This window comes from Falco rusticolus, chromosome 13 (genome assembly GCF_015220075.1).
Source record: "Falco rusticolus isolate bFalRus1 chromosome 13, bFalRus1.pri, whole genome shotgun sequence".
NCBI lineage: Eukaryota > Metazoa > Chordata > Aves > Falconiformes > Falconidae > Falco > Falco rusticolus.
The window spans coordinates 19779204-19802385 of NC_051199.1; the positions used below are offsets into that span (position 1 = coordinate 19779204).

Below are 23182 nucleotides of genomic sequence, written 5' to 3' on the forward strand. Positions count from 1 at the left end.
TGAGAGACTGCTGTTTCTCTGCTTTGGTCAGTCACTGCTGTCTTCTGGTAGGCACAGAGAGATCAAAACCTGTCAGCGTGGTGTTACTCGGTGTTCATGTTGGTGGTTGTCTTCTCCCCTCTAGATCTCTTGTGGGTTGTTCCTTTCCTTTTTGAGGGGAGTGGGTGTTAAGTGCACTGTCTGTGGTTAACATCTGTTTCTCTCCCACACTGATCACCCTGCAGTGCCACTATTCTGCTGTTGTTTTTTTAGGTTTTGATTTTTTTGATTACATCTTCATAAGAAAATAAAAACCTAAATAAAATGTTGTGAAGATAGATAAGGGTTTATCCAACAGCAGAAAAAGAATTTTTATTGACTCCTCTGTGTGCCCTGTGCACGTGGCTAGACTAATTGATATTTAGGCCTAAAGTGCAGTTGCTCTTAAAAAGCAGCAGATTCGTCAGCTGGACAGCTTTCCATCACACCTTCTCTCCAAAATATTGCACTGGGAAGTCAATTTAGCAAGGCTGTTTCTTTTTTCTTAGTAAGGAGTACTCTAGCAACTTACCCAGAAATGTAATGTGTAAGCAGTGTCTGTGCACTAATTGGCTCTCTCCTCATAGGACCAGCTGGCACGTTTGTACCTTGCAGTTCTGAACTAACCTCCTCTTATCCTTCTGTAGAAATCCTGGACTTTGGCTATCCTCAGAACTCTGAAACAGGGGCCCTGAAGACCTTCATCACTCAGCAAGGCATCAAGAGTCAGGTAACCACAGGAATATAGGGTACAGCACTGCTCTCTCTGCTGGTTAATTTTCTGTAAGCCTGTTCAGGAAAGTACAGTCTTAACTACCAACTAACCATTTGATCTGTGCTGAGTGGAGGTGCCAGAGTAGATAGAGGACACCCTGGCAGGGATATAGTTCAGGGGCATCTTGTTGTAAGTATCTCTGTGCTTGTGTGACCTCATGTTTCCTGGCACATGATAAGATGTAGGAGGAAGGGCCCTGAGCTAGGATAATGCATATAAATGATTGCTGGCTTTAGACTCTGCTCTCTGTCAGCTTCTGACAGAGGATAAACAAATCTACCTGATGAACCAGAAATAGCTCTTCTGTGTGTGAATCTCGCTGAGCAGGTCTGTTCTCCACCAGTCTTCAGTGCTTTGAGTTGTCAGGCTTTCAGGCTTGCCTTGTAATGAACTGTTCTTCAGTCTTGTGAATCTTGCTGTCAGTCAGGGAGCTGATGTTATTCTGTTGCTGCCTGTGCATCTTTGCAGATGAGCATCAGTACAGTCTGAGCTTTCTCATGTTAGAGATGAGAGTCTCTACTGTGAGTTTGGCACAGTATTAACCCTTGCAACAAAGTTTACATGGAGGTAGAGGATAAAGGGTACCTAAGGAAAAAGATGCTTAAATTGGACTGTTCTTGGGAACATGTTTTAGACTAGCTCTAATCCTACTCCAGGCTACACCCCTCAAAGCTAGACATCCCATCTTGGACAGCTCATGTTCAACTTCTGAAAACAAAGGATTGTTATAGTCAGTGTTTCTCATGTCCCCAAGGAGTATTGCTCACCTTGTCCATCTAACACAGCTACGCAACTCATAATGAGGACTTAGCCTAAAACTCACTAGTCTTCCCTGTGTAGCAGGTGAGTCAGGAAAAAAAGCTGGGAGTCAGTTAGTACTGAAACGTTACAGATCTGAGTGAAGCTTCAGCCCCAAGATACAAACAGAAGCAAAGTGCTAAACAAGAGCCTGCCTTGCAACTGTTCTTGTCTAGGGTAAGTGGAGGTCATAGTCTCTGGAGGCTCTGTTTCAACTCTGTTCATCAGCACTGACTTCCTAAGAACTCCTTTTTTAAACTTTCAATCTACTAGCAAGACTGGCTGCATCGCTCAAGAAGGAGGTGAGAGCGAAGCCGCCTCTGAGCAACAGATTTCCTGCTAGAACAGCAAACAATGTTTTGCAAGAGGGCATGGATATATCAGTGGCCAGATGTGAGCGCATCCGGTCTGTCCCCCGTCCCAAGCCCTAGTGTAAATCACTCTAGCCTTCTGCAGTCTGACATTTTAGGCAGTCAGCATTCAGATAGCTGAGTCAGCTCCTGTTCCTAGGAAAACTCAAAACTAACCACCACCCTCACTTCCTTCCCTCGCTCTTTTTGCTTTTGTCTGCTTTAACAAACTTTTATGCTGTTTGTGTGCAAACCACTGTCACAGCATCTTACTCCATTCAACAGCAGATTTGGCCCTTCCCTTACAAAGAAGAGTTTGGGCTTCAGCTTTATGTAAGTAAGCAGTTATTCTGCTCTGGTTTGGAATTTTCTGCAGCCCACTGCAAAAAGCGGAAGTAATCCTTCCCAGGCACGGTATGGCAGGGCATCAATTCAAACAGTACTTGCCATGTTCCCTTGTCTGCTCTCTACCCTGGTACATTTAGCCTCCAGCTCCTCCTTCACTTTACAGCCAACTTCTGGCAGGTACCTTGGACCAAAATCTGGGACTGGGTGGCCTGTTGTCAATGTTCCCTTATCCCTGCTTAGTTCCTGATGAATTTAAGGAGAAAAATCCACAGTTACGGCAGACTTGCCAAATTCAACTTTTTAACTTTGTTCCCAATGAAAGATTTGAGGCATGCTGGGCTGCTGCACTCTGAGAATGCCCACCCTATGTGGCCACAGTGGTCTTTTCAGGGCTGGTGATCTTGGAAAACAAGACTGCCTTATCTTTTTTGGAGGTGGGTCCAGTATTGCTGTGTTCCTTGCCATAGGAGGCACCCTTCTGCTCTGGGAATAGGGTGATGTGGCACACAGGTTTTAAAAGGTGCTAGTGTGCAACATGGTTTCACTTCTAGTTCCTCCCCATGAAGTAGCCCACTACTGAAATGGCAGGACTACAGGCTGTGCTGATTGAAGTCTTCTGTCAGGACTGGTGCAGGTATTGGCTCGGATATCTTTTTCCAGCAGAGGCTAAACCTGCTTTTACAGCTCAAGGTGGTGCTGTGCTGCGTGTACTCAGCTCTCACTCTTCAGATGGTGTCAGCATCTGCCCAGATTTCATTAACTAGATGAATGCTCTAACTTTCTTTCTCTCCAGGTGCTTTCTGGGAGTGAGTTGGTCAACTCATAGTTACAGTGTTTCCCCAAACTTTAAGACATAATGTAGTGCTAAAATGCTAGTGTTACTTCTTGAAAGAGAGGAGAGGGCTGCCCCCAGCTGCAGGAGCCCAGGAAACCTGGTAGCTGTCTGCCTTTAATCTAGTCAACATCCTGGTAACTGAGTACAAGTTGTTGGATATTATTGTCCTGTTTTAGCTGACTGACTTGGAACTTCCCTGAGCTGGACCAGTTGTGAGAAATTTCAGAGCTGGGTGTCTCCAGTCCCTCCCTTGGGGAACACTCATGCTACTGGGTGATCTCTGCTTCAGCACTCCCCAGGCACCTGCTTCTACATCCGTCCAGTCACTTTTTGTAGCAACCAGTTGAGGTTCTTCGCACTTACACTGTTGCAGGAGATGGACACTGATCATGTGCTGATGTTCCCCTTTGGAAGCCAGAGAACTGGAAGTTATATCTACATGTGCCTCTTGTTCCTCTTAAGCCTGAACGAAGCATTGAACAAGGCAGATAAGGAGGCTTTTTTTGTGGGACAGACAAGGGAAGTACTGTTGTACTGCATTGAGCATTTACCTAGGCAGTTCCCGGGGGAGTATAAAACTGTCGCTTAGAAGTTATGATAATGACTCTGCTTGCTCAGGAAGCGATTCTGTCTGTGGCAAGAACGTGGGTGAAACAAAGTGCTGCTGCTTTAAAGCTGAGATCATGTACTGCCACCCTGTGGGCCCAGTGCAAGGCTGGTGTGGCAGGACCCACTTCTGTGTTGTGCAGTTGTGGTGGAAGAAGCAGAATTAATAAGAATATAACTTTATACAGGACCCAGACTTAAGTCTGCCATCCTGGGTGCCTGGTGCTTCCCATAGTCTGGGTGTCTGTGCCATGGTAAACATCCAGGGCTTGCTTTAGGAGTGGCAACATTACTGGGAGTGGTGTTTGGCCTGTCTGTCACTCCCTCCGCTTTACCTTGTATCTGGGTGGTACATAATGGGCCAAGCCTGAAAAGCCATTTCACTGCTAGGAGTGCTGGGTTCCCCAAGGGGAGCTAAAGGTCAAAGCCCCTCATCTTGTTTGTACTAATTGGCTGCCTAATTAATGAGCTGGCCTGCTTTGTTCCTGTCCTGAGGTAGCCTTAAGCTTAACCTGCCTCTTTCTCCCTTCCTCCCTTTTCTTGCTATTGACCTGCTTGCCTGTTAACCCTGTGTGTACCACACTTGCTGCTATACATCTACTTCTTGACTTTCTTCGTGTGACTGGATCCCGCCTATAGCATCAGGTAGGAAACCTCCTTGTGCCTCTCAACACAGTCTGTAGTGCTCAGAGCCTGGAAGCTGTTAGATGCAGGTTAGGTTAGTGTTGGTACGTAGCTAATGACTGCAGTCATTAAGAAGCAGTCCTTGGGGACTAGCTGTCTTGTGGCCCTGGGGTGTTGAGTTGGATAAGGGTGTGAACTGGCCTGTCAGCTGCTTCTCTGCTTAATGTGGATTGATGTGACAGTCTGAGTCATGATTTGAATGTCATTGGTGGAGCCCATGCCTCCCTGCACCTAGATGTAGCTTAATGGACTAGCTAACAAAATGGGAAAACCTTTCCTGCTGTTATGACCAGTTTTTGGTTAGGCATAGGATTTGCTGCACTGAGGAGACAAGAACCAAATCATGGGGGCTGTGACGGCACCCGTACCTAAGCATCAAAAGCAGTTGTGTGTAATAAATGGCAAGTGGTCGCCTTTAGATTTAAAGCAAGGTTTCTTAGTCTTTGAATTAATCTAGATGTCTAAGATGTCATCTCTTCCCTTCAGACTAAGGAAGAGCAGTCCCAGATCACTAGCCAGGTGACTGGACAGATCGGATGGAGACGTGAAGGGATCAAATATCGTCGCAATGAACTCTTTCTTGACGTGCTGGAGAGTGTGAATCTTTTGATGTCCCCGCAGGGTAAGTAGGAGGCATTGAGCTGGCATCCTTTTCCCCTTCAAGGTTTGAGAGTGGAGACTTGCATAAGTGTTCTGAACCGCGCTCTTCTCTACACCAGGTCAGGTTTTGAGTGCCCATGTCTCTGGCAGAGTGGTGATGAAGAGTTATCTGAGTGGAATGCCAGAGTGCAAGTTTGGCATGAATGACAAGATTGTAATTGAAAAACAGGGCAAAGGGACTGCAGATGAAACGGGGAAAAGGTAAGAGACATTGGAGTAAAAGCCACTTGCCACTAGGGGCTCTTATGAAAGGGCAGCACTTAGTAGTTCTTCTGATTTGACAGACAAAGCTGATCTTTTTGTCCCTTCAGACATTACTGCTAACTCTTCTCTGGGTAGGTCAGTTGTCATGCAAGCTACCAGCCTGAGTGCCTTAATACAGAGGGCTTCTCTACAGCTCTTCAGGTATTAAGATTCAAATGCAGTGTTCAAAAAAAAGCCCACAAGATTCAAAAAACATTAAGTGTGGAGTTCTTGCAGCTGGAAACACTGCGAGATGGATTTTCGCAGGGTTTGTCTCTAGCAGTCCTAGTCAGTGCAGAGACTCTTATTCATAGGATGCAGTAGTAGTGCTCTGAGGGAACAGTGAAGGAACCCCTCTGACCACAGCCTGCTTGACTGTTCCCACGAACTGGAACAGCTGACAGACTAGCCCTGGATAAGCCCCTCCTGACATACATGTGGTCAGTGGCTGTGTGGATTAGAGGCTCATCTCTTCCAGGAGCCCAGCTACCTTCCTTCCCAGCTGCACCCTCATCAGTACCCACACTGAAGCTGAAAACGGGTCTTATGCCTTCTCCAGCCTTCCTGCTTGGGGTGAAGAGATAAAAGCAAAGGGACTACCACTTTTCTCTCACTAACCATTTGTAACTCAACTGTGTTTCTCTTGGTTGTTTGTTTTTGTTTTTTTTGCTGACCCCAGTGAATTGGGAAGGTAGATAATCTGCTTCAGCTATGTGTGCACTCTGCTCTCCCCCTGTCTCTTGCTTCGTGTGACTTGTGCATGTAACTTGGATCTCAGACACTTTCCATGATGGTTCCTGTAAATGGAGCTGAGCTGCTATTTGCCTTTTCTCTCAGAACCAAGCCAAGAGCTATCGCTTCACTGTCACCTTTAAGCCATCTTTCCTGTACTTGAATCTAGCTAGTAAAATGGATGAGCCTCATGTGGCTGCCCAGTAGGGATGTAGTCTAGTGAAAATGTCATCTGTGTAGGCGTCTGCAGAGTCAGTAATGCTGTCCCAAAGCTTCTGTGCCATGAGTGCCTTTGCCTGTAAGTGTGCCATTTTCTTGAGTTCTGGAAGTAAGATAGACAGGGACTCTTGCTAGGTGGTTATCCCTAACTGTCTCTTCAGTGGGCATGAGCTTGGAGGTGTTACTCTCCAGAAGCATTTAGTTATGAGGTGACCAAAAGGGACAGCTTCTGCCAGTTGCTTTTTGGCATCTAGCGTGTAGCAATGCCAAGCCCTGAGTAATGCTGCCTGAGACCCGGAGCAGTGTTAGGCAGCAGGGCTTTCCCAGCAGATTTCCAAAGAAACAGGAACTAGTTGGCTAACATTGGCTGTTACCTGGCCAACTGGTTAGGAAAGACTTAACTCCCACTTACAAAGCACCAAGTGCCCCACTGGTTTGTGTAACTAAACAGCCAGTCAGCCTGGGGTCAGTCTGCTTCCCACTTGTGCAGGTAATGGTGATTCCCAGGACAGCTGAACCTGCCTGTAGTGCTTGTACTATCAGCACATTTACATGGTTGTCCTGTTAACCCAGCACCTGAGGCAGCCTAGATATTGCAATACTACACTGCTGCACCTTCTCTACACTGCTGCCTCTTCTGTTTCTACCACCTTCTCATTTTCTGGTCCCTCTCAGTAGCGAAGAGGTCTTGTGTGTGACCTCTGGATATGTAGCAAGGAAAGTATTCTCAGACTAGAACTCAGTACTGGCAGGTTAGGCTAGTGCATCTACATGGACAGACTGTAGCTGTGCAGATTTTTTTAAGAAGTGAGAGATTAAAACTTTATGGCATAATATTGTGGTCTTCACCAAATCAGATCAGAATCGAACCACCTGCTAGCAGTGTGGAAATCAATAGCTGTGAAGAGATTTCTGAACAGGAGGACCACAAACCTGGCATCTCGTGGCTGTGTGGCAGTGGGATAGCTTTGGACAGGAAAGTGTTTTCTCTCCTTTTGAACTGTGCTGTGAGAAGACTTGGGCTTAGCGGAGTTGCCTTTGCAGTACTAAGGTGCTGCTGGCAGGCAGACCCAAGCATTATGTTGCTGGCTATGACAGAAGGGTGCTGCTCTAATCTCTCTCCTCTTTGGGGAGAGGAGGGAGAGAATTCCTTTGAATGAGCTTCCTGAAATAAGATTTTTGTGGTGGTGAAACAAGGAAAGTCTGAGCCAAGAGGCTGCTGTCCCTTAAATCTCTCCCTGCCTCCCCATTTCCTGGACACCTGTGATGGCAACATGCTCTGTAGAGTAGTTTCTGCCTGGGCAGACTTTGACTGCACCAACATATCTGGGCTGCAGCTTGCACTTGTTTAACTGTGTCTCGTGTTTTTAGCGGCAAACAGTCAATCGCCATCGATGACTGCACTTTCCACCAATGCGTGAGGCTCAGCAAGTTTGATTCTGAGAGGAGCATCAGCTTCATTCCACCAGATGGAGAGTTTGAGCTCATGAGGTACTGTGGTGGGGGATGAGCGGGCTGGCATTGGCATCTGCTTGCTGCTACAGTAGGGTTGCTGCTCTCGAGCAGACTTGCAGCCCTTGAGCACCTAACAAATATGCACTTGCCTTCTTGTTTTGAGTGGAATCTGTAGGGTGTCCCACAAATTCTCCTTTAACAAATGTGGTAGAAGCCCAGCTGCGTGATTTTCTTTGCCACAACTGTAGTGTTGGATGTGGGTTTCCTTACCCTTTAGCTTGCTGTATCTGTGTTTTCAGTGTTGTAAAATTTGTATCCTTGAACAGGGCCATTGGCAGGAACCAGATATAAAACTTGGGACTCAATCACTGCCGTATGGCAGCACAGATCTTACTGCTGCTTCCTTCTAGGATGGCTCCCGTTCTGGCTGATGTTTCTGAGCTGATCCCTGTGTGCAGAGAGGGTCGCTTTAGGAAGGTGGTACAATTTAAGACCATAAGGGAGTTAACTCCTCCTCAGACTTCACTGTTACTTCCATCCCTGCAGATACCGAACCACTAAGGACATTATCCTTCCCTTCCGTGTGATCCCACTGGTGCGGGAGGTGGGTCGGACCAAGCTGGAAGTCAAGGTGGTCATCAAATCAAATTTCAAACCTTCCTTGCTGGCCCAGAAGATAGAGGTAAGAGGGGGACCAAAAAAAAAAAACCCCAACAACCTATGGTCTCTTGTGCCTGGGAATTGTGCTGCTTTGTCCCCTGCTGCGCGTCCTCACAGATGAGTCCTCAAGCTTGTACAGGCCTACAAGTGAACTGGATGCCCCACAGATGCGTGATGCTGTGCTATGGAAGGGAACCACTGCAAGTAGGGAGCGGGAAGTTGTTTCCAGTTGCACAGCCTCAGCAGAGGCCTCATTCCCTGCAGCAACTGTTCACTTAATGTCTTGGCTGCTGTGAGAAGTGCATGTTCTGCCTACGTGATCTGATGGTATGTCAGACAGGCAGCAGGCTACGAGCTGTGTAAGACAGGCTAAGGGTGGCTTTGCAACTTTGTCCCCTCCTGGGAAAGGCTTACTGCTGCAAAGCTGGGCTGTCCAGAGCCTGGTGCAACCAGACGTCCCTGGCCAGCCCAGCATCCTTCCTGAGCTCATCTGTCTGACACTGGCCAGGCTTCCTGCAGCTTGAACTGGGGAGCTCTGCCCTGTTCCTTGCTGACTGTTGTGGATTCTGAAAACATGTTTGAATCTTTTGCTTGAAAACGAGAAACTGGAGAGCTAGCCTAGGATGCTTTGTGGTAGCTGATGTTCTTTCGGCCCTGAGATGGGAGCAGGAAGGCTAAGGGGGGGTCCAGGAGAGGCAGTCTTCCCCTGAGACTGCAGAAGAGTGCTCAGGCTGCAGTCTCCTTGCCTCTGTTCACCAGATCTTGCCTTCCAGGTCCGGATCCCAACACCCCTCAATACCAGTGGAGTGCAAGTCATCTGTATGAAAGGGAAGGCAAAGTACAAGGCCAGTGAGAATGCCATTGTCTGGAAGTAAGTGAGCGTGTTGAGTCTGGGGTGCTGCAAGGGCAGGGCTGGCTTGGGGAGGCAGAGTCTGTTTAGCGTTCCTGCCTGTCCTGAGCACATGTAGCGAAGGGGAGAATATAACTCTTCTTCAGGCACCCTCTCACTTCTGGGCTTTCTCTGATAGGATAAAGCGTATGGCCGGAATGAAGGAATCCCAGATCAGCGCGGAAATTGAACTGCTGCCCACCAATGACAAGAAGAAGTGGGCTCGGCCCCCGATCTCTATGAACTTTGAGGTGAGTCCCTGTCCGCCTTCCAGGGCGCAGCTAACCTTAGAGCTTTTTCGGTCTGCTCCCTTCTGCCCTCACGGGGATTGCACAGGTTTGAGTGCTCCCTGTCCCAAGCTGACGTGTGACTCTTCCTAACACCAGGCCAGCCAGCCAGCAGAACTAATGGAAGAAAGTTGCCCTTAAAGCCATTAGGGTCTGTCACCATGTGATGTGTGCAGGGAGTAGGGAAGGGAACAGTGGTTCTTGGTGTCCGTTCCTAGGTGCAGAGACCAGGGTCCTATGGCATTTGTGTATGGAGAACGTCTTGCCCCTCTGTTCCAATGCTCTCTGTTGCTTTTCCTTTTCTCAATAGGTCCCATTTGCACCCTCTGGGCTGAAGGTGCGCTACCTGAAAGTCTTTGAGCCAAAGCTGAACTACAGTGACCATGATGTGATAAAATGGGTGAGGTACATTGGCAGGAGCGGGATCTATGAGACCAGATGCTAGCCCCAGCAGGCTGGTAGGCTCCCTCTTCTCCAAGCCATCCTCCACCTCTCCTCAGTCTTCAACTACATTCAGAGAAAACATCTGCCTGGCCCCTTCTACGCAGATTGAAAGACCCTGTGGCTCACCTTGGGAGCGGACTTGCCTGCCTGTGCTCAGTTACCACCCATGCTGCAGATGAAGTTCAGAACCCAACCATGCGCAGGGGTGCAGTCAGCCTCCTGCTCCCCGTCCCAGGGTGGGGAAGGGCTAGTCTAACTCCCATCCTCTCGTGATCTTTCTAGGGAACGTCCACCATTAAACTCCTCTTCTGTTGGTGTCTCACTACTTGCATCATATCCTAGTATTTTTGAAGTTCTTGTGCATATGTACTCGTAGAATAGACCTAAACATAGACTGGACAAATCTGAGTTGAAGTTACCCTGGCTTCTGTACTAGCTATTGCTGTTGTGGTAGATGTTGCTGGCCAGTCCGAGATGCCTGGGGGGTGAGTTTGTCGGGCCTCCACCAGAGGAGGTGGTGGGCTCGCCAGATCTCATCGCCACCTTATATTTCTTGCAAAGTCGTCGGTATAGAGTCCTGCCGTGGGAAGGTTTGTGACCAAAAAGGATGAGAGTTTAGGCTCCTGCTGGTGTGTATGTGGGTGGCACAGCATTTCAGGTCCTTAGAGCACTTACCCCCACCCGCTGCTGGCTTGAGCCAGTGTGTCCTTTCCAAACAAATTGGAAACGTGGCCCCTCTGCCCCAGGGAGTGTGGGTCAGCTGAGCTCAGTCAGGATGTGAACAGGGTCTGTCCTCGGGGAATCCAAAATGCAGTTGGCACTAAGAGCCCCCTGCCCCAGCCTGCCCTCTCCACACTTCTACCAAACGCTTCTGGGCCATAGGAATGCTGCTGCTACCCACAATCCCGCTTCTGGTAGTGTGGTCTCCATTTTGTACACTTTGTGATTTGTCCAGCTCTGAATCTAATAAAGTATGTAGAACAGAGATGGCTGCCTGCGCTGCTGTGTGGGGCTTGTGGTGCCGGCGCTGGGGCTGTGCTGCAGGGCCCGAGCGGAGCGCTGTGCGGCTTGCTCCTGTGGTTCCCCGGCCCTGGGCTGCCACGGCGTTAGCAGGTGGAAAGAACCAGCCGTGACTTTATTCCCAGGGGGGCCGGTGATGGCTCCCAGGTGCTGCCGAAGATGCTCAGGGCTCCCCCAGGGCCGGGCCGCCCCTCACCGCTGCCGCCGGGGGGCAGGCCCAGCCCCGCCGGCCTGGCCCGGGGGAACGTGGGTGGCTTCGCCCATGTGAGCGGCGGAGGAGGCAAAACAAAAAGGTTTTTCCTTGTGCCTGGGCTTGTGGAGGCCGGGGGCGAGGAGGGGGCAGCGCCCGGCGGTGACGGCGCTTGGCCGCGGCGCCGGGCCGGGCCGCAGCCCCCTGCCCCCGCCGGCTGCTCCGCGGGCCCTGCAGCCCCCCGCCCTCGGAAGCTACAACCGGGGAGCGCCGAGGCCCTGCCCGGGCCGCTGCCGCCCAGCGCCCCCAGCCCGGTCCCGGCGGGGCGCGGCGGCCCCGCCCCGGGCGGCGGCTGCACGTGGCGGCCCGCGGCGCACGCGCGCCCCGCCCCGCCCCAGACTCCACTTCCCAGCGGCCTCCGCGCGCATGGCGGCCGCCCGCCTCCTTCCCGGCAGCCCCCGCCCGCGCGCCGTCCCTTCCGCCTCTGCCGCGGTGCCGGGGCTCCGTGCGGCGGCACCGGGCCGCGCCGCGGCCGGGCCCCGCTCCGGCTGCGCCATGGCGTCCTGCGCCGACATCCTCCGCAGCGAGTTCCCCGACCTGGACGGCGAGGTCTTTGCCTACGTGACGGGTGAGCGGTGCCCGCCCGCCCCGCCGCTCGGCCTCCCGCCCCGCCGCGTGTCGCGACACCTCCCCCCTGTCGCGACAGGCGGCCGCGCCCGAGTCGCGACAGGCGGCCGGGGAGGGGCGGGGGAGGGCGAGCGGGCGGGTGCCACCTGTCGGCCGCGTCGCGACACGCGGCCGTCCGTCGCGACAGCGCGCGCGCGGGAGGGGTGTGCAGCGCCGTGTGCCCGCAGGGATCCTGCACGGCGGCGGGGCGGACTTCGAGTCGGTGGACGAGCTGGTGGAGGCGGTGGGGGAGCTGCTGCGGGAGGTGTCGCAGGACGCCAAGGACGACGGGGCCATCCGGGAGATCTGCCAGCGCCTCTTCAACACGCTGCAGCTGTAAGGGCCACCCCGCCCGCCCCCGCGGCCGCCCCCGCGCCCCCTCACCCGCCGCCTCCTCTCTCGCAGGGACGAGGGCCGGGCCCAGCGCTGCAGCCAGGTGCTGCTCGACGCCCCCATCCAGCTCTCCCAGATCACGGACGGATACGGTGAGTGCTGCCCGCCGGGGACCCCCGCGCCAGCTGCCCCCTGGCTCGGGACATGGCCGCCCCACCCTGGGGAGCGGCTCCCCTGTCCCCTCGCCTCGGGCTCCCTCGCGCAGGTGCACCCCGCTTTCTCCTCCCGCAGCGTCCAGCGGTGCCCGGCTGCCTGAAGCATGGGCTGGGGTGGAGGGAGAGGAGCCACCCGTTGGTCCCCTCGTCCTGCTGGGAGAGGGGACGTCAAGCCCGGTCACGGGCAGCCCCTAAGGCAGCGCTTGGTGGGCCCCCCCCGGAGCATGTGCTCACCAGCCCCACCGTCTTGTTGCAGCAGATGCCAGCGTGGACCTGCTGCCAGGGCTGCTGCTGAAGAGAGGCCAGACCTCGGTAAGTGGGGCCCGGGGACCCGCTGGGAGCCACTAACACTTCAGGGCACCCGCAGGCACCCTGCCTTGCTCCTGTCACCCGGCCCTCAGAGAGCGGCCGGGGCAGGCAGCTGTCCTGGTTGGGGACACAGCTGCAGGGGGTACTGCTCCTCCTTGTCAGGTTTGGGAAAGTCTTGACCTTGGTCTGATAAAGAGCCTAAACAGGAGTTAATGGCTTATTAATTTGACAAGATCTATTTTACTCTAGTTCCTTAATGAGCTTCAAAGCGTGGTCGATGCAGCGGTGGCACTTAGAGTTCTCTGACTTTCATGAGGACCTTTGGCTCCTACAGCAAGGCCTTAAATTGAGAAAACAGGATGTACCAGGATGGCATCTTGCCGTATTCAGTGAGAGATAAAATCCTGGCTAGTGGTTGGGTGTCGGGGTGTTACAGGTGAGGAGTTAGCAGGGAGCAGCTCTTTTCCAGAGAGCTGCAGCGGGGAGGTTGTAAGCCCAGCTTTAGAAATGGCTGTGGGTTGTCACGGTTTGAGACGGAAGAGCAGGAGCAGAGAAATTTGGAATCAGTTACGCTCCATGACCTGGAGGAAATCAGAACATCTTTACCGATGAAACGCGTAGCCACTCAGGAGCGACCTGGCTTGCCCGCTGCATCGGACGTGCCAAAGTTTTGTGTGTGGGTGAGGAGTGGTTGTGCGTTTGTAAAGCAAGGACGGCAGTAGCTGTACAGGGTGGGCAGTGTCTCTGCCAGGCTGGTCTCGCATAGAGCTCTTCCTTCCTGGGGTGACGTGTTGAGGACAAGAACCCGTTGCTTGGAGGCTGAGACCTAATGTGATCCCCGCGTGTCTGAATGGGAGTCTTAAGTGAAAGCTGGCAGCTGTTGCTGGTTTTGGCACTGGAGTTGTTGCTGCTGGGTTCACTCTCTGGCTCTTGTGTCCACAACTCAAAAAAAGGTCTTGAGAAAAATTGGAGACGATTCAGAGAAGGCCTTGGGAGGCCTCTCAAGTTTTGCAGGACACATCTTACTGTGAGATTCAGGGGGCTCTGTATAGTTCACAGAGTGACTCGGTCTGTCTGTAGGTACGGGATCACAACTCCAGTAACAAAACGCTCTTCAGTCTAGCGGGCAGGTCTGTAACATGCTCCAGTGGCTGCAGAGTTGCCTAGAAATATCTAGGAGTGTTCTTGGTCAGCCACAAATATTTGACTTGACGTAGGCATACGCCGGAGCGGGCTGAGAGCCTGGCCAGGAGCAGAGGCCAGGTTAAAACACTTGGCTCCTTCTTGCCTTTGGGTTTAATTAAATGCCTTTTGCCTCTGTCGTGATTGATCCACTGCGTAAGCTGAGTTTGTTCCAAACTGGCTAAAGTTTAACGTGTCGGGAAGGGAAACACCTCATGGTCCAGGTGAGGGTGGTTGCAGGGTGTAGCGGAGGAGGCACTGGGACAGCAGGTTGCGGCTGTTGAAGTGACTTGGTTGACCCAGGTCTCTGGAACTACAGAAACTGGCCATACGTTGGGGTCAGCCAAACCGTTTGCCTCGCTGAGGCAGGAGTGTTGTGTATGAGCAGTTGATTTAGGACTTCATTCCTGAAGTGACTTCCCGGCCTCATTAGCTTCTGCAAAGTGCACTTGAATCTGTCCCAGTTCCCCTGTCCTACCTCCTTCCCTCCCTTCCAGGCGTGAAGAATTGGTTAATCTCTTTTCTCTCTGTAGTTGGGCTTTGGGGCTTTTGCTGAAGATGCTCTCTCTCTTCTTCAACCTCTCTGTTTTGTGCCCCAGATGGTGAATGCCAAGAAACTGGAGAAGGCGGAAGCCAGGCTGAAAGCCAAGCAAGATAAGAGGATGGAGCGAGATTCCCTGAAGTCATCTGGCCCTCTGTGAGTATGGAGAGTGCCTTGAACATCCCCATCCCCTTCATCTGAGCATGTCTGGGATCTGGCTGCACTGGAGCCTTCCTGTTGAGCCCCTTCCTTGGTCTTCTGCCTGCCCGTAGGGTCCTTGAGGAGGCATCTGCCAGCCAAGCTGCCAGCAAGAAGGAGACTCGCATGGAGTCATCAGGCAAGAACAAGTCATATGATGTGCGCATCGAGAACTTCGATGTGTCCTTCGGTGAGCGGTGAGTGTGCAGGTGGGGAGGTGGGACAGATCCTGGCGGGGGTTTCAGACCATGGGAGACTGAGACTGGATTTTGGAGAGTGGTTGAGAAATCACAGGGGGTATGGGAAAGATCAGAAAGCAGGATGGGCACCTCACCCTGTTGGCTTTGGGCAGGAGCAGTTTGTGATGGTTACCTGGCTCTCCGTGGGGCAGTCTGACCAGGTACCTGCCTCTTCTCTTGCTTTAGTGTCCTACTGGCGGGAGCAGACCTGAACCTGGCGTTTGGACGGCGCTACGGGCTGGTGGGCAGGAACGGGCTGGGGAAGACCACGCTGCTGAAGATGATCGCCAGCCGGAGCCTGCGCATCCCCTCACACATCAGCATCCTCCATGTGGAGCAGGAGGTGGCAGGGGATGAGACGCCGGCGCTGCAGAGTGTGCTGGAGTGTGACACCACTCGTGAGAGCCTGCTGCAGGAGGAGAGGGACCTGACGGCTAAGATTAATGCCGGCAGGTGAGATCTTGCCACTGGGTCTCCAGCCCTTCTGTGGCCTGTTGACCACAAGGTCTCGTTTTGAGGTCTCTCCTGCAAACGAAGGGTTCCAGCAGGGCTGGGCTGCATCTTGCCCACCTTAGTCCTGCCTGGGGAGATCAGCCTCCCCCAGCACTCAAACACTGACCCTGGTCAATCCCACACACTCCTCTTTGTCCTGCCCCAGGGGAGAAGGGACAGCAGGTGCCAGGCTGTCGGAGATCTACGCGAAGCTGGAGGAGATTGAGGCAGACAAGGCCCCAGCGAGGTGAGACAGCCCTGTGGGCTCCACTGGCTGTTGGCGTGGCCAGGGCTGGGCAGTGGTTTGGGGCCTGGGGCGCGGAAGGGTGATGCTGTGGCCCAGGGATCCAGCATGTGGAGCCAGGGGGATCTCCCAACTGCTCTTCTTGTCTCTTCTGTCACGTCTCTGCTGGGTTAGGACTACTGAGCTTCCCACTGAAGCTTTTTTGCCCCAAATGGCATGCTTTGTTGCTGCTGCTCCTCTCAAACCTCCCCAGGTTCCTGGTGTCTCGGGAACATTTCTGGGATGTTGGTGGTAATGACTCTTTTCATGGCCAAAGAGCTGAAAACCTCTTGCAAATCTCTTGGGACTTCATGTGGTTGCTGTGCCCTGCTGGGCTGCATTTCCCAGCCAAATGCTGCTTTTGGGTGTGCAGGGACGTTTTCCTGCACCAGAAGGACTTTAAGCCATGCAGCAGAGTCCCCTTGATGGCTCTGGGTCCGAGACGTCGGACTGTGCTCTGCAGTTGGATGCTGTAAATGGATCCCAGTTCTCTCCCCTTTTCCCCAGGGCATCCGTCATTCTCGCTGGGCTGGGCTTTAATGCAAAGATGCAACAACAGACAACCAAGTAAGTCTCCAGCTCCGGGCAACAAGACAGAAGAAATGGGTCTGGGGAGATGTTCCTAGTGAGACCCCCAGACACTGTTGTGACTGTTAGGGAGGGGGGCCCTGTGGGAGAGAAGGGTCTATTCCTGCACATCTTGTGTGGTCTCCTGCCATGAGGGTGCCAAGCCACCTGCCTGGTGGACCTCGGATCTTGTGCTGTACCTGGGATGTCTGCAGGGACAAGCTGTCTCTGGGTGACAGCAGAGCCAAAAGAGCTGCAGGGGAGCAGGGAGCCTGGCAGGCAGGCAAACACAGAGTTGTTCTGTGTTAAACGGTAACCCCTCTCTGCAACCTCTTCTCTCCTCAGAGAGTTTTCTGGAGGCTGGAGAATGAGATTGGCCTTAGCCAGAGCCCTGTTTGCCAGGTTGGTGTCCAGCCCTTCATGCTGTGGGGTGAACTCTCCTTGCTGTCTGTGCTGTGAGGGGCAGGGGTGCTGCCTGGGAGTCCTCTTGACTCGGGCTCTCGGGGTGGGAGCGTTGGAGCCATCACAGCTCTGCGCGTGTGTGTGGTGAAATGCGCTCTGCTCTGCCACGGTGCTCTTTTTTCTGATACCCACGTCTTGCCTTTCCTAGGCCAGATCTCCTTCTGCTGGATGGTAAGTCGATACTGTGAGTCCCCTCCGACACCGCTGCTGGGCCTGCCTGTGCCCTTGGTGGGGTTGGGAATGCGCCACGGCCTTTAGCTGCCTGCTCAAAATAGCCCTGTGTGACAGGGCTGGGCTGGCAGGGCTGTCGGTGCTCCCTGGCACAGCGGGCAGAGCTGGCGGTGGTGCGGGGACGTCGGTGTGGGCAGCTGCTTTAGCTGCGCTCAGCAGAGCTCTGCTCTGTGCCCCAGCCTGGTGACCTGCATGTCATCCTGCCCCAAGCAGTCCCCTTTCCCTCGCCTGACGCTGTTATGTGCCCTGGCTGCCAGCTCACACTGGGTCACCGCAGGGGGTGACTGTGGGGCGAGGAGGTCCCTGTCTCTGGTGGGGGGTCTGGGCGAGACTCTGCTGCTGGGCGTTGGGGTCTGGGTACTGGTATGGGGTGGGGGGAGCGTCCCTGCGTGAGCCTCATCCCCCGTGCCCACATCCGTCACAGCCTGCCCACGTGAGTCCCCTGAGCTGGGGGGGCAAGGTGCCCACACAGGGTCTCTTCCTCCACACTGCTGATTGCTAGATTTTGCTGCGTAAAAAAGTGTAACCCAGCCATCCTCGTCCCTCCTGACCTTGGTGCCTCTTCCCCTTCCCTCAGAGCCAACGAACATGCTGGACGTGAGGGCTATTTTGTGGCTGGAGACCTACTTGCAGGTAGGCGGTGGTGGAGGCCCTGAGGCTGGGCGAGCGAGGGATGGAGTCCTCCAGGCTGGCATCTTTGCCTTGCTGGGTGGTGGGACCAGGCCCTGCACTCTGGCTTGATGGTGCTCAGGCCTCCCTCTCACTGTCTTCTCCAGACCTGGCAGTCGACCATCCTCGTGGTGTCCCACGACAGGAACTTCCTGAACGCGGTGGCCACGGACATCATCCACCTGCACTCGCAGCGGCTGGACACGTACCGCGGGGACTTTGAGAACTTCATGAAGATCAAGGAGGAGCGGCTGAAGAACCAGCAGCGAGAGTATGAAGCCCAGCAGCAGTACCGTGAGCACATCCAGGTACTGGGAGAAGCCAGTAGTGCGGGCTGGGGCACTCATCTCCCAGCCTTGTCTCCCTTTCTCTGTGCTTCTAGACCTGTGGATATGGCTGTATTGTTGCAGGAGCCTTGGCAGCAGAGCTGGGTGGCTGAGGCTGCAGGGGACCTAGGGCTCTCTAAGGCTTTTCTCTCTTGTAGGTTTTCATTGACCGCTTTCGCTACAATGCCAACCGGGCGTCCCAAGTGCAGAGCAAGCTCAAGCTATTGGAGAAGCTGTGAGTGCCTGTCCTGCCTCTGTCTGGAGGTGGGGAAGGGGCAGTGCTCATGGGAAGAAACGGAGGTTCCCAGGGTGCCTGGAAGATACAGGAGTGGCTTGGGCTTTGGGTGCTCTGTCTCTGGTCCAAAGGCTTTGGCTACAGTGAGGTGTCACAGAGCTGAAGGCGCTATCTCGGCTTGTGGCGTGGGAACAGACCCCCAGTGCAAGGCACCTGGTTATGTGTCTCCTCTTTTTGCAGGCCAGAGCTGAAACCTGTGGACAAGGAGTCTGAGGTGATCATGAAGTAAGTGTCCCCTGAGCCCTTGCTTGGAGGGCACCTGGCTCTGTTTCTGACATGAGCTCCTCTTGGGTCCTGTCCTGGTTGGGACAGCCACCCTTCCTGCAGGCCAGCCTTACTCTGACAGGGAGCCCAGCCAGGCCCCCATGTTCAGGCTGGGTTCCATTCTGGGGCCAAGGCTGCAGATCCATGTCCCCTTCTTGTGACTATCCCTCCCAGAGGCCCTGCTTGGTAGGGAGCCCCCCCGCCTTGTCACCTGGAGGGTTGCAGGGGTTGTCCCGGGGGGCTGGGAGCAGTATCTCTGAAGTTCCTGGCCATCTCTCACCTCTTCCTGCCTTCCCAGGTTCCCTGATGGCTTTGAGAAGTTCTCCCCCCCAATCCTGCAGCTAGACGAAGTAGACTTCTATTATGACCCAAGTCACTACATCTTTCGTTCCCTCTCCGTCTCTGCTGACCTGGAGTCCCGCATCTGTGTGGTATGTGGGATTGCAGAGTAAGGGTGGCTATGCGGGATCTTGGGGGGTCACTGCTCAAAGCAGGGGCAGCTTTGATGTGTAGGTCAGGTTGCTCAGTTGAATTCTGGAGATCTCCAGGGAGGACTGTTTCTCCCATTCCTCTGGGTCCCATTGCAGCCTTTGATCGTCTTCATTTTGAGGAACGTTTTTCCCAATACCAGTTAGAATTTGTGACTTGTGCGGGTTGCCCTTCATCCTTTCACCAAGCGCCTTTGAGAAGAGACTGGGTCCATCTTCTCTGTAACTCCCTGTTTGCAGACGACAGTGGCATGTAGCAGGGGCTCCTGCCGTGCTTGGATGGGGCAGCAGAGAGATGCTATGTGCTTGTAAATGAGGCTGGGAGCAGGTAATCCTTAGGCTTGAGGGCTGGGAAGGCAACATCTTCTGGCAGTGCTGCCTGTGCTTCTTGTCAGTGAAAGAAACGCAGCTTCCAGATAGCCGGAGTCACTGGTTGGACTCTCATCCCGCCCCACTCCGTTGCGTGATCATCCAAGAGAGCTGAAATTCCCTGATCACTGCCCCCTGCCCACCCCCCTCCCCCCCCCGGGTTTCATCCCCAGGTTTCATGTTCTCCAATGCTGCTGTTGCTTCTCTAGGTTGGGGAGAACGGAGCTGGCAAGTCGACCATGCTAAAGATCTTAATGGGGGAGCTGGCACCAGTCAGAGGGATCAGGCATGCTCACAGGTACCTGGTAGGAAGGGCTGGGGGGCTGGGAGGAGTGATGCAGCTGGAAGGCTTCTGGGCTGTGCTTTGGAGTGATGGCTACCCGAGTGATGGGATGGGTCCTGCACACCCACGCACGTGCCCCTCTTCTTGTAGCTGCAGCTGTGAGTGCTGTGGTTGCAGGGTTTGGTACCAGCTCCCAGTCACTCTTCTCATTCCGCAGAAACCTAAAGATCGGTTATTTCAGCCAGCACCATGTGGATCAACTGGACTTGAATATCAGTGCTGTAGAGTTATTGGCAAGAAAGTTCCCAGGTGGGTTCTGGAGATCCCAGGGGGTCTGGTCCATTGAGGATGGCTTGGCTGCTTTGCCATGCGTGGAGCAGCGTGGATTTGTCCATGGCCCTGGGTAGAAGGTTCTGTCACATCAGTGTTTAAGGGACCCTGCCTGCTCTGGGTAACTCCCCATGCCCAGCCAAGGTCAGGACACCAGCCCTGAGAAGCAGGGGTAGCTGGCAGCCTGCAGACCTCAGGCTGGTGCTCCACCGTGGCCAGGTTTTGGGGCAGGTGACCGGCTTTCCTGCTGGGCACCGAACGAGCACTAGCTCCCCCTTTCCCAGCTGCCAAAACCTCTGGCTCCCTTCTCCGCTGTTTGACGTCACGTGGTGACTGGGAATTGGGGGCAGCATCACTTGGAGCCAGTCACCAGCCTTACAGCTCCTGTCCTGATTGTGTCAGGTTTTCCCCACAAACCCCCTGCTTGGGAGGGAATTGCCTGGAGGTGGCTGCTGAATTCCTCCCCCGCCATGCTGGCCTGGCACAGGCTGCCCAGCCGCGGTGCCCGCCGAGCTCAGGGTGCTGAGGGCCCCGTGTCACACCGGGTGTGCCATAGCTGTGTTACACGCTCCTGCAGGGAAGACGGAGGAGGAGTACCGGCATCAGCTGGGGAGCTACGGCGTCTCGGGAGAGCTGGCCGTGCGTCCCGTGGCCAGCCTGTCTGGAGGCCAGAAGAGTCGCGTGGCCTTTGCCCAGATGACTATGTCCTGGTAATTTTCTCCTAGATGCTGTTAATTTCTGCATGGCTTCATGCCTGGTGTCTGCTTCACCGGGAGGAAGGCAGGCATCCAGGGATGGCCTGCTGCCCTATGGAAGCCTCGTACTTCGGGACTTAGATGGGGAGGGAGGTTGTCACCCTGGGGGGACTCTGTGGAAGGGGGCAGGTGGCTTTCTCCTACTGCTTTGGGCTCACGGGGGTAAGAGGTATCCCTGGGGCTGGGCAGTGCTGACCTTGGGGCCAGGCGTATGCCGATGGCTGTGGCACTGAGTGGCGGCTGTTGCAGCTGGGTGGAGGTCGCTGCAGCACGACAGGCTGCGGACCCAGCCCAGGACTGCTGTGAGTGCACACTCAGAGCCGTCTTCTCTTCCAGTCCAAATTTCTACATCCTGGATGAACCAACCAATCACCTGGACATGGAGACCATCGAGGCACTGGCAAAGGCCCTGAATAAGTTCCGGGTAAGGCTCCCTTGACAAGATCTCTAGTTTTTCTAACTCTTCCTGCATCCTCCAGCTCAAGTTACTTGGCATCTCAGCCAGAGGTGGGTGGTCAAATACCAGTGGTGGCTTCGAGTCCAGGACAGAATTTGGGAAGTCGGTCACATTTCTCCCTTAGCTGTCCGTCCTGGTAGTTTGTTTCACTTGCTGGCTTTGTCTAGGGGTGGCTGAGACACAACAGCAGACCAGGGAGCACCTTGTCCCACATTCTTGACCACTCACCTATGCCCTGTGACTTCTCACGTGCTGCATGCAGCACTCAGCCCTGCCTTGGGGTCGCTCAGATCTTCCTCAGGGAGCGTTTTATGGCTGATCTCCAAAGACTCGGCCTCCAGATACTGCTGCCATCAACCTAGTTCTTGCTGTTTTATAGTTGCTCACGTTGGGGAAGTTTTCCTGTGGGGGGAAAAAAAAAACCTTGACTCAGGTTGCTTGGGACCTTGCCTGGCTACCTTTTGACTGTTCTACACTCCACCTGGAATCTCCATCCTTAGAGTTGTCAGAGATCTGGAGAGCCAGGAACGAACCCTACACTTGTCTTCCAAGAGGGGAGGATACATACCTTACTGGTGCACGTGCCTCCTTGGTACATGATGTGTCTGACCCCCCGGAGCAAGGAAAGGCTGCGATTAGGTCCCTGCCAGTGAAATAGCATCCGGTTTTCCCTGGAGCAGATGGAAACCTGAAGCCCTGGGCACAGGCTGGATGGGGGCGCAGGATCTCTGTGCCACCAGTGCCAGGCCCTGGGTTGTGCTGCACTAAGTTCCCTTTTTCCACCCCACCCCCCCCCGGTGTGTTGGCAGGGCGGTGTGATCCTGGTGTCCCACGATGAGCGCTTCATCCGCCTGGTGTGCCAGGAGCTGTGGGTGTGTGAGAATGCCACCGTGACCCGCATCGAGGGTGGCTTTGACCAGTACAGAGACATCCTGAAGGAGCAGTTCCGGAAGGAGGGATTCCTATAAGGGAGGCGGGAGCCGGACTGTGCCGGGGGCTGGAGCGCAAAGCTCGGCCGCCTCAGCATCCATCCCAACTGTGCCTGGCAGAGCGCCGAGGACGCCGCTGCCCGCATGGACAGTCAGCCATGCCATCCGATGCCACCTGAACTGCTCCCCCCTGCCGGGGCCGGCCGAGGGACAGCGGGGGGCGGGCAGGAGCCGGTGCTGCGCGGGCCGGGGGTTCTGCTGGGCCGGGGGCTGCACCTGGCGCTGTGCTTAGGGGACGGCAGTGCCTGGAGCTGCTGCTCTGCCCCGAGGGAAGGAGGTGGTGTGTCCTGACCCCCCGGGTTAACTCCGTGCTCTGGAGGGCAGGAGAGGAGCTGTTCTCCATGTTTTGCTTCCCACTCTGCCTTTTTCTTTCTTTTTTTTTTTTATTTTTTGTGTTTTAACTGGCTGAACACTAGTCTGGCTCCATCACATGCCCCCGTCCTCCCTGCCGCCCTGGAGGGAAACGAGGCCTTTGCTGCTAAAAGTGACCCCCTGCCTCTTCCCCCCCCCCCCCCCCAACCAGCCCCTGGAAGCTGGGGCTCCCGTGGCCGGTGCTCACCGGGGGCTGGTGGCCGTAGTGCCGAGGGAGTCCTGGGCTCGGCCCTGCTCCGCTGCTGCCGGTGCCTCCCGCCTGCATCCCCCCCCCCCGCCGGCCCTGCGCGGGGGTCGCCGTGTAAATAAACCCAGGACGCAGTGGGTGCGCAGCGCTCCTTTCCTTGGGGGGGGGAGGGGGCATCTGCTGCCCTGAGCACAAGGGTGCTCGGAGCGCGGGGCAGTGCCTGGCTGGGAGCTCTTGCCAAATTAAATGGCTCCGCGGGGGCCAGGGTGGGGTGAGGGGGGCTAAGCCTGTGTCCCGGGGGGGGCACGGGCCGCCGGGGGGGTGGCACGGAGCGGGGCCGGGTGTCGGCTCTGGCGGGCGCAGGATCCCGCTGTGGTTTGGGGGCTGCGGGAGGGGGGGGGCAGAGCGGAGGGGGGGGGGGGGGGAGCGGGGGGACCTGGGCAGCGGTGCGGGGCCAGCGGCCGGAG

The 23182-nt window shown here is 54.8% G+C and overlaps 2 protein-coding genes across 14 annotated transcripts in view; both read left to right on the forward strand.

Moving 5' to 3' along the window:
* The window catches only part of AP2M1 (adaptor related protein complex 2 subunit mu 1), a 29641-nt gene extending 18653 nt beyond the window's left edge, over positions 1-10988 (forward strand). For 4 of the 12 annotated variants that reach the window (XM_037406815.1, XM_037406816.1, XM_037406818.1 and 1 more), the window contains 10 exons: positions 666-748; positions 4370-4375; positions 4901-5036; positions 5134-5275; positions 5997-6008; positions 7640-7759; positions 8270-8405; positions 9157-9254; positions 9412-9523; positions 9870-10004. In XM_037406815.1, coding sequence (XP_037262712.1) covers positions 666-748; positions 4370-4375; positions 4901-5036; positions 5134-5275; positions 5997-6008; positions 7640-7759; positions 8270-8405; positions 9157-9254; positions 9412-9523; positions 9870-10004 — 980 coding nt within the window. Of the gene's footprint in view, positions 1-665; positions 749-4369; positions 4376-4900; positions 5037-5133; positions 5276-5996; positions 6009-7639; positions 7760-8269; positions 8406-9156; positions 9255-9411; positions 9524-9869 lie in introns of all 12 variants that reach the window. The other 8 variants (XM_037406822.1, XM_037406824.1, XM_037406820.1 and 5 more) reach the window with 7 other exon arrangements.
* A 702-nt stretch (positions 10989-11690) lies between these two features.
* ABCF3 (ATP binding cassette subfamily F member 3) lies at positions 11691-22850 on the forward strand. 2 transcript variants are annotated; one of them, XM_037407300.1, is made up of 21 exons: positions 11691-11841; positions 12068-12215; positions 12285-12364; positions 12684-12739; positions 14518-14615; positions 14732-14854; positions 15083-15349; positions 15555-15635; positions 16179-16238; positions 16584-16640; positions 16849-16871; positions 17509-17564; positions 17708-17908; positions 18085-18161; positions 18402-18446; positions 18784-18916; positions 19552-19640; positions 19843-19934; positions 20533-20665; positions 21047-21134; positions 21977-22850. In XM_037407300.1, exons 1-21 carry the CDS (start codon positions 11769-11771, stop codon positions 22133-22135), a joined length of 2139 nt encoding a protein of 712 aa, XP_037263197.1. In that variant the 5' UTR covers positions 11691-11768; the 3' UTR covers positions 22136-22850. The 2 variants fall into 2 exon arrangements, with proteins under 2 accessions (XP_037263197.1, XP_037263198.1); XM_037407301.1 differs by having other exon boundaries at positions 12687-12739; positions 21977-22135.
* Positions 22851-23182: the final 332 nt, after the last annotated feature.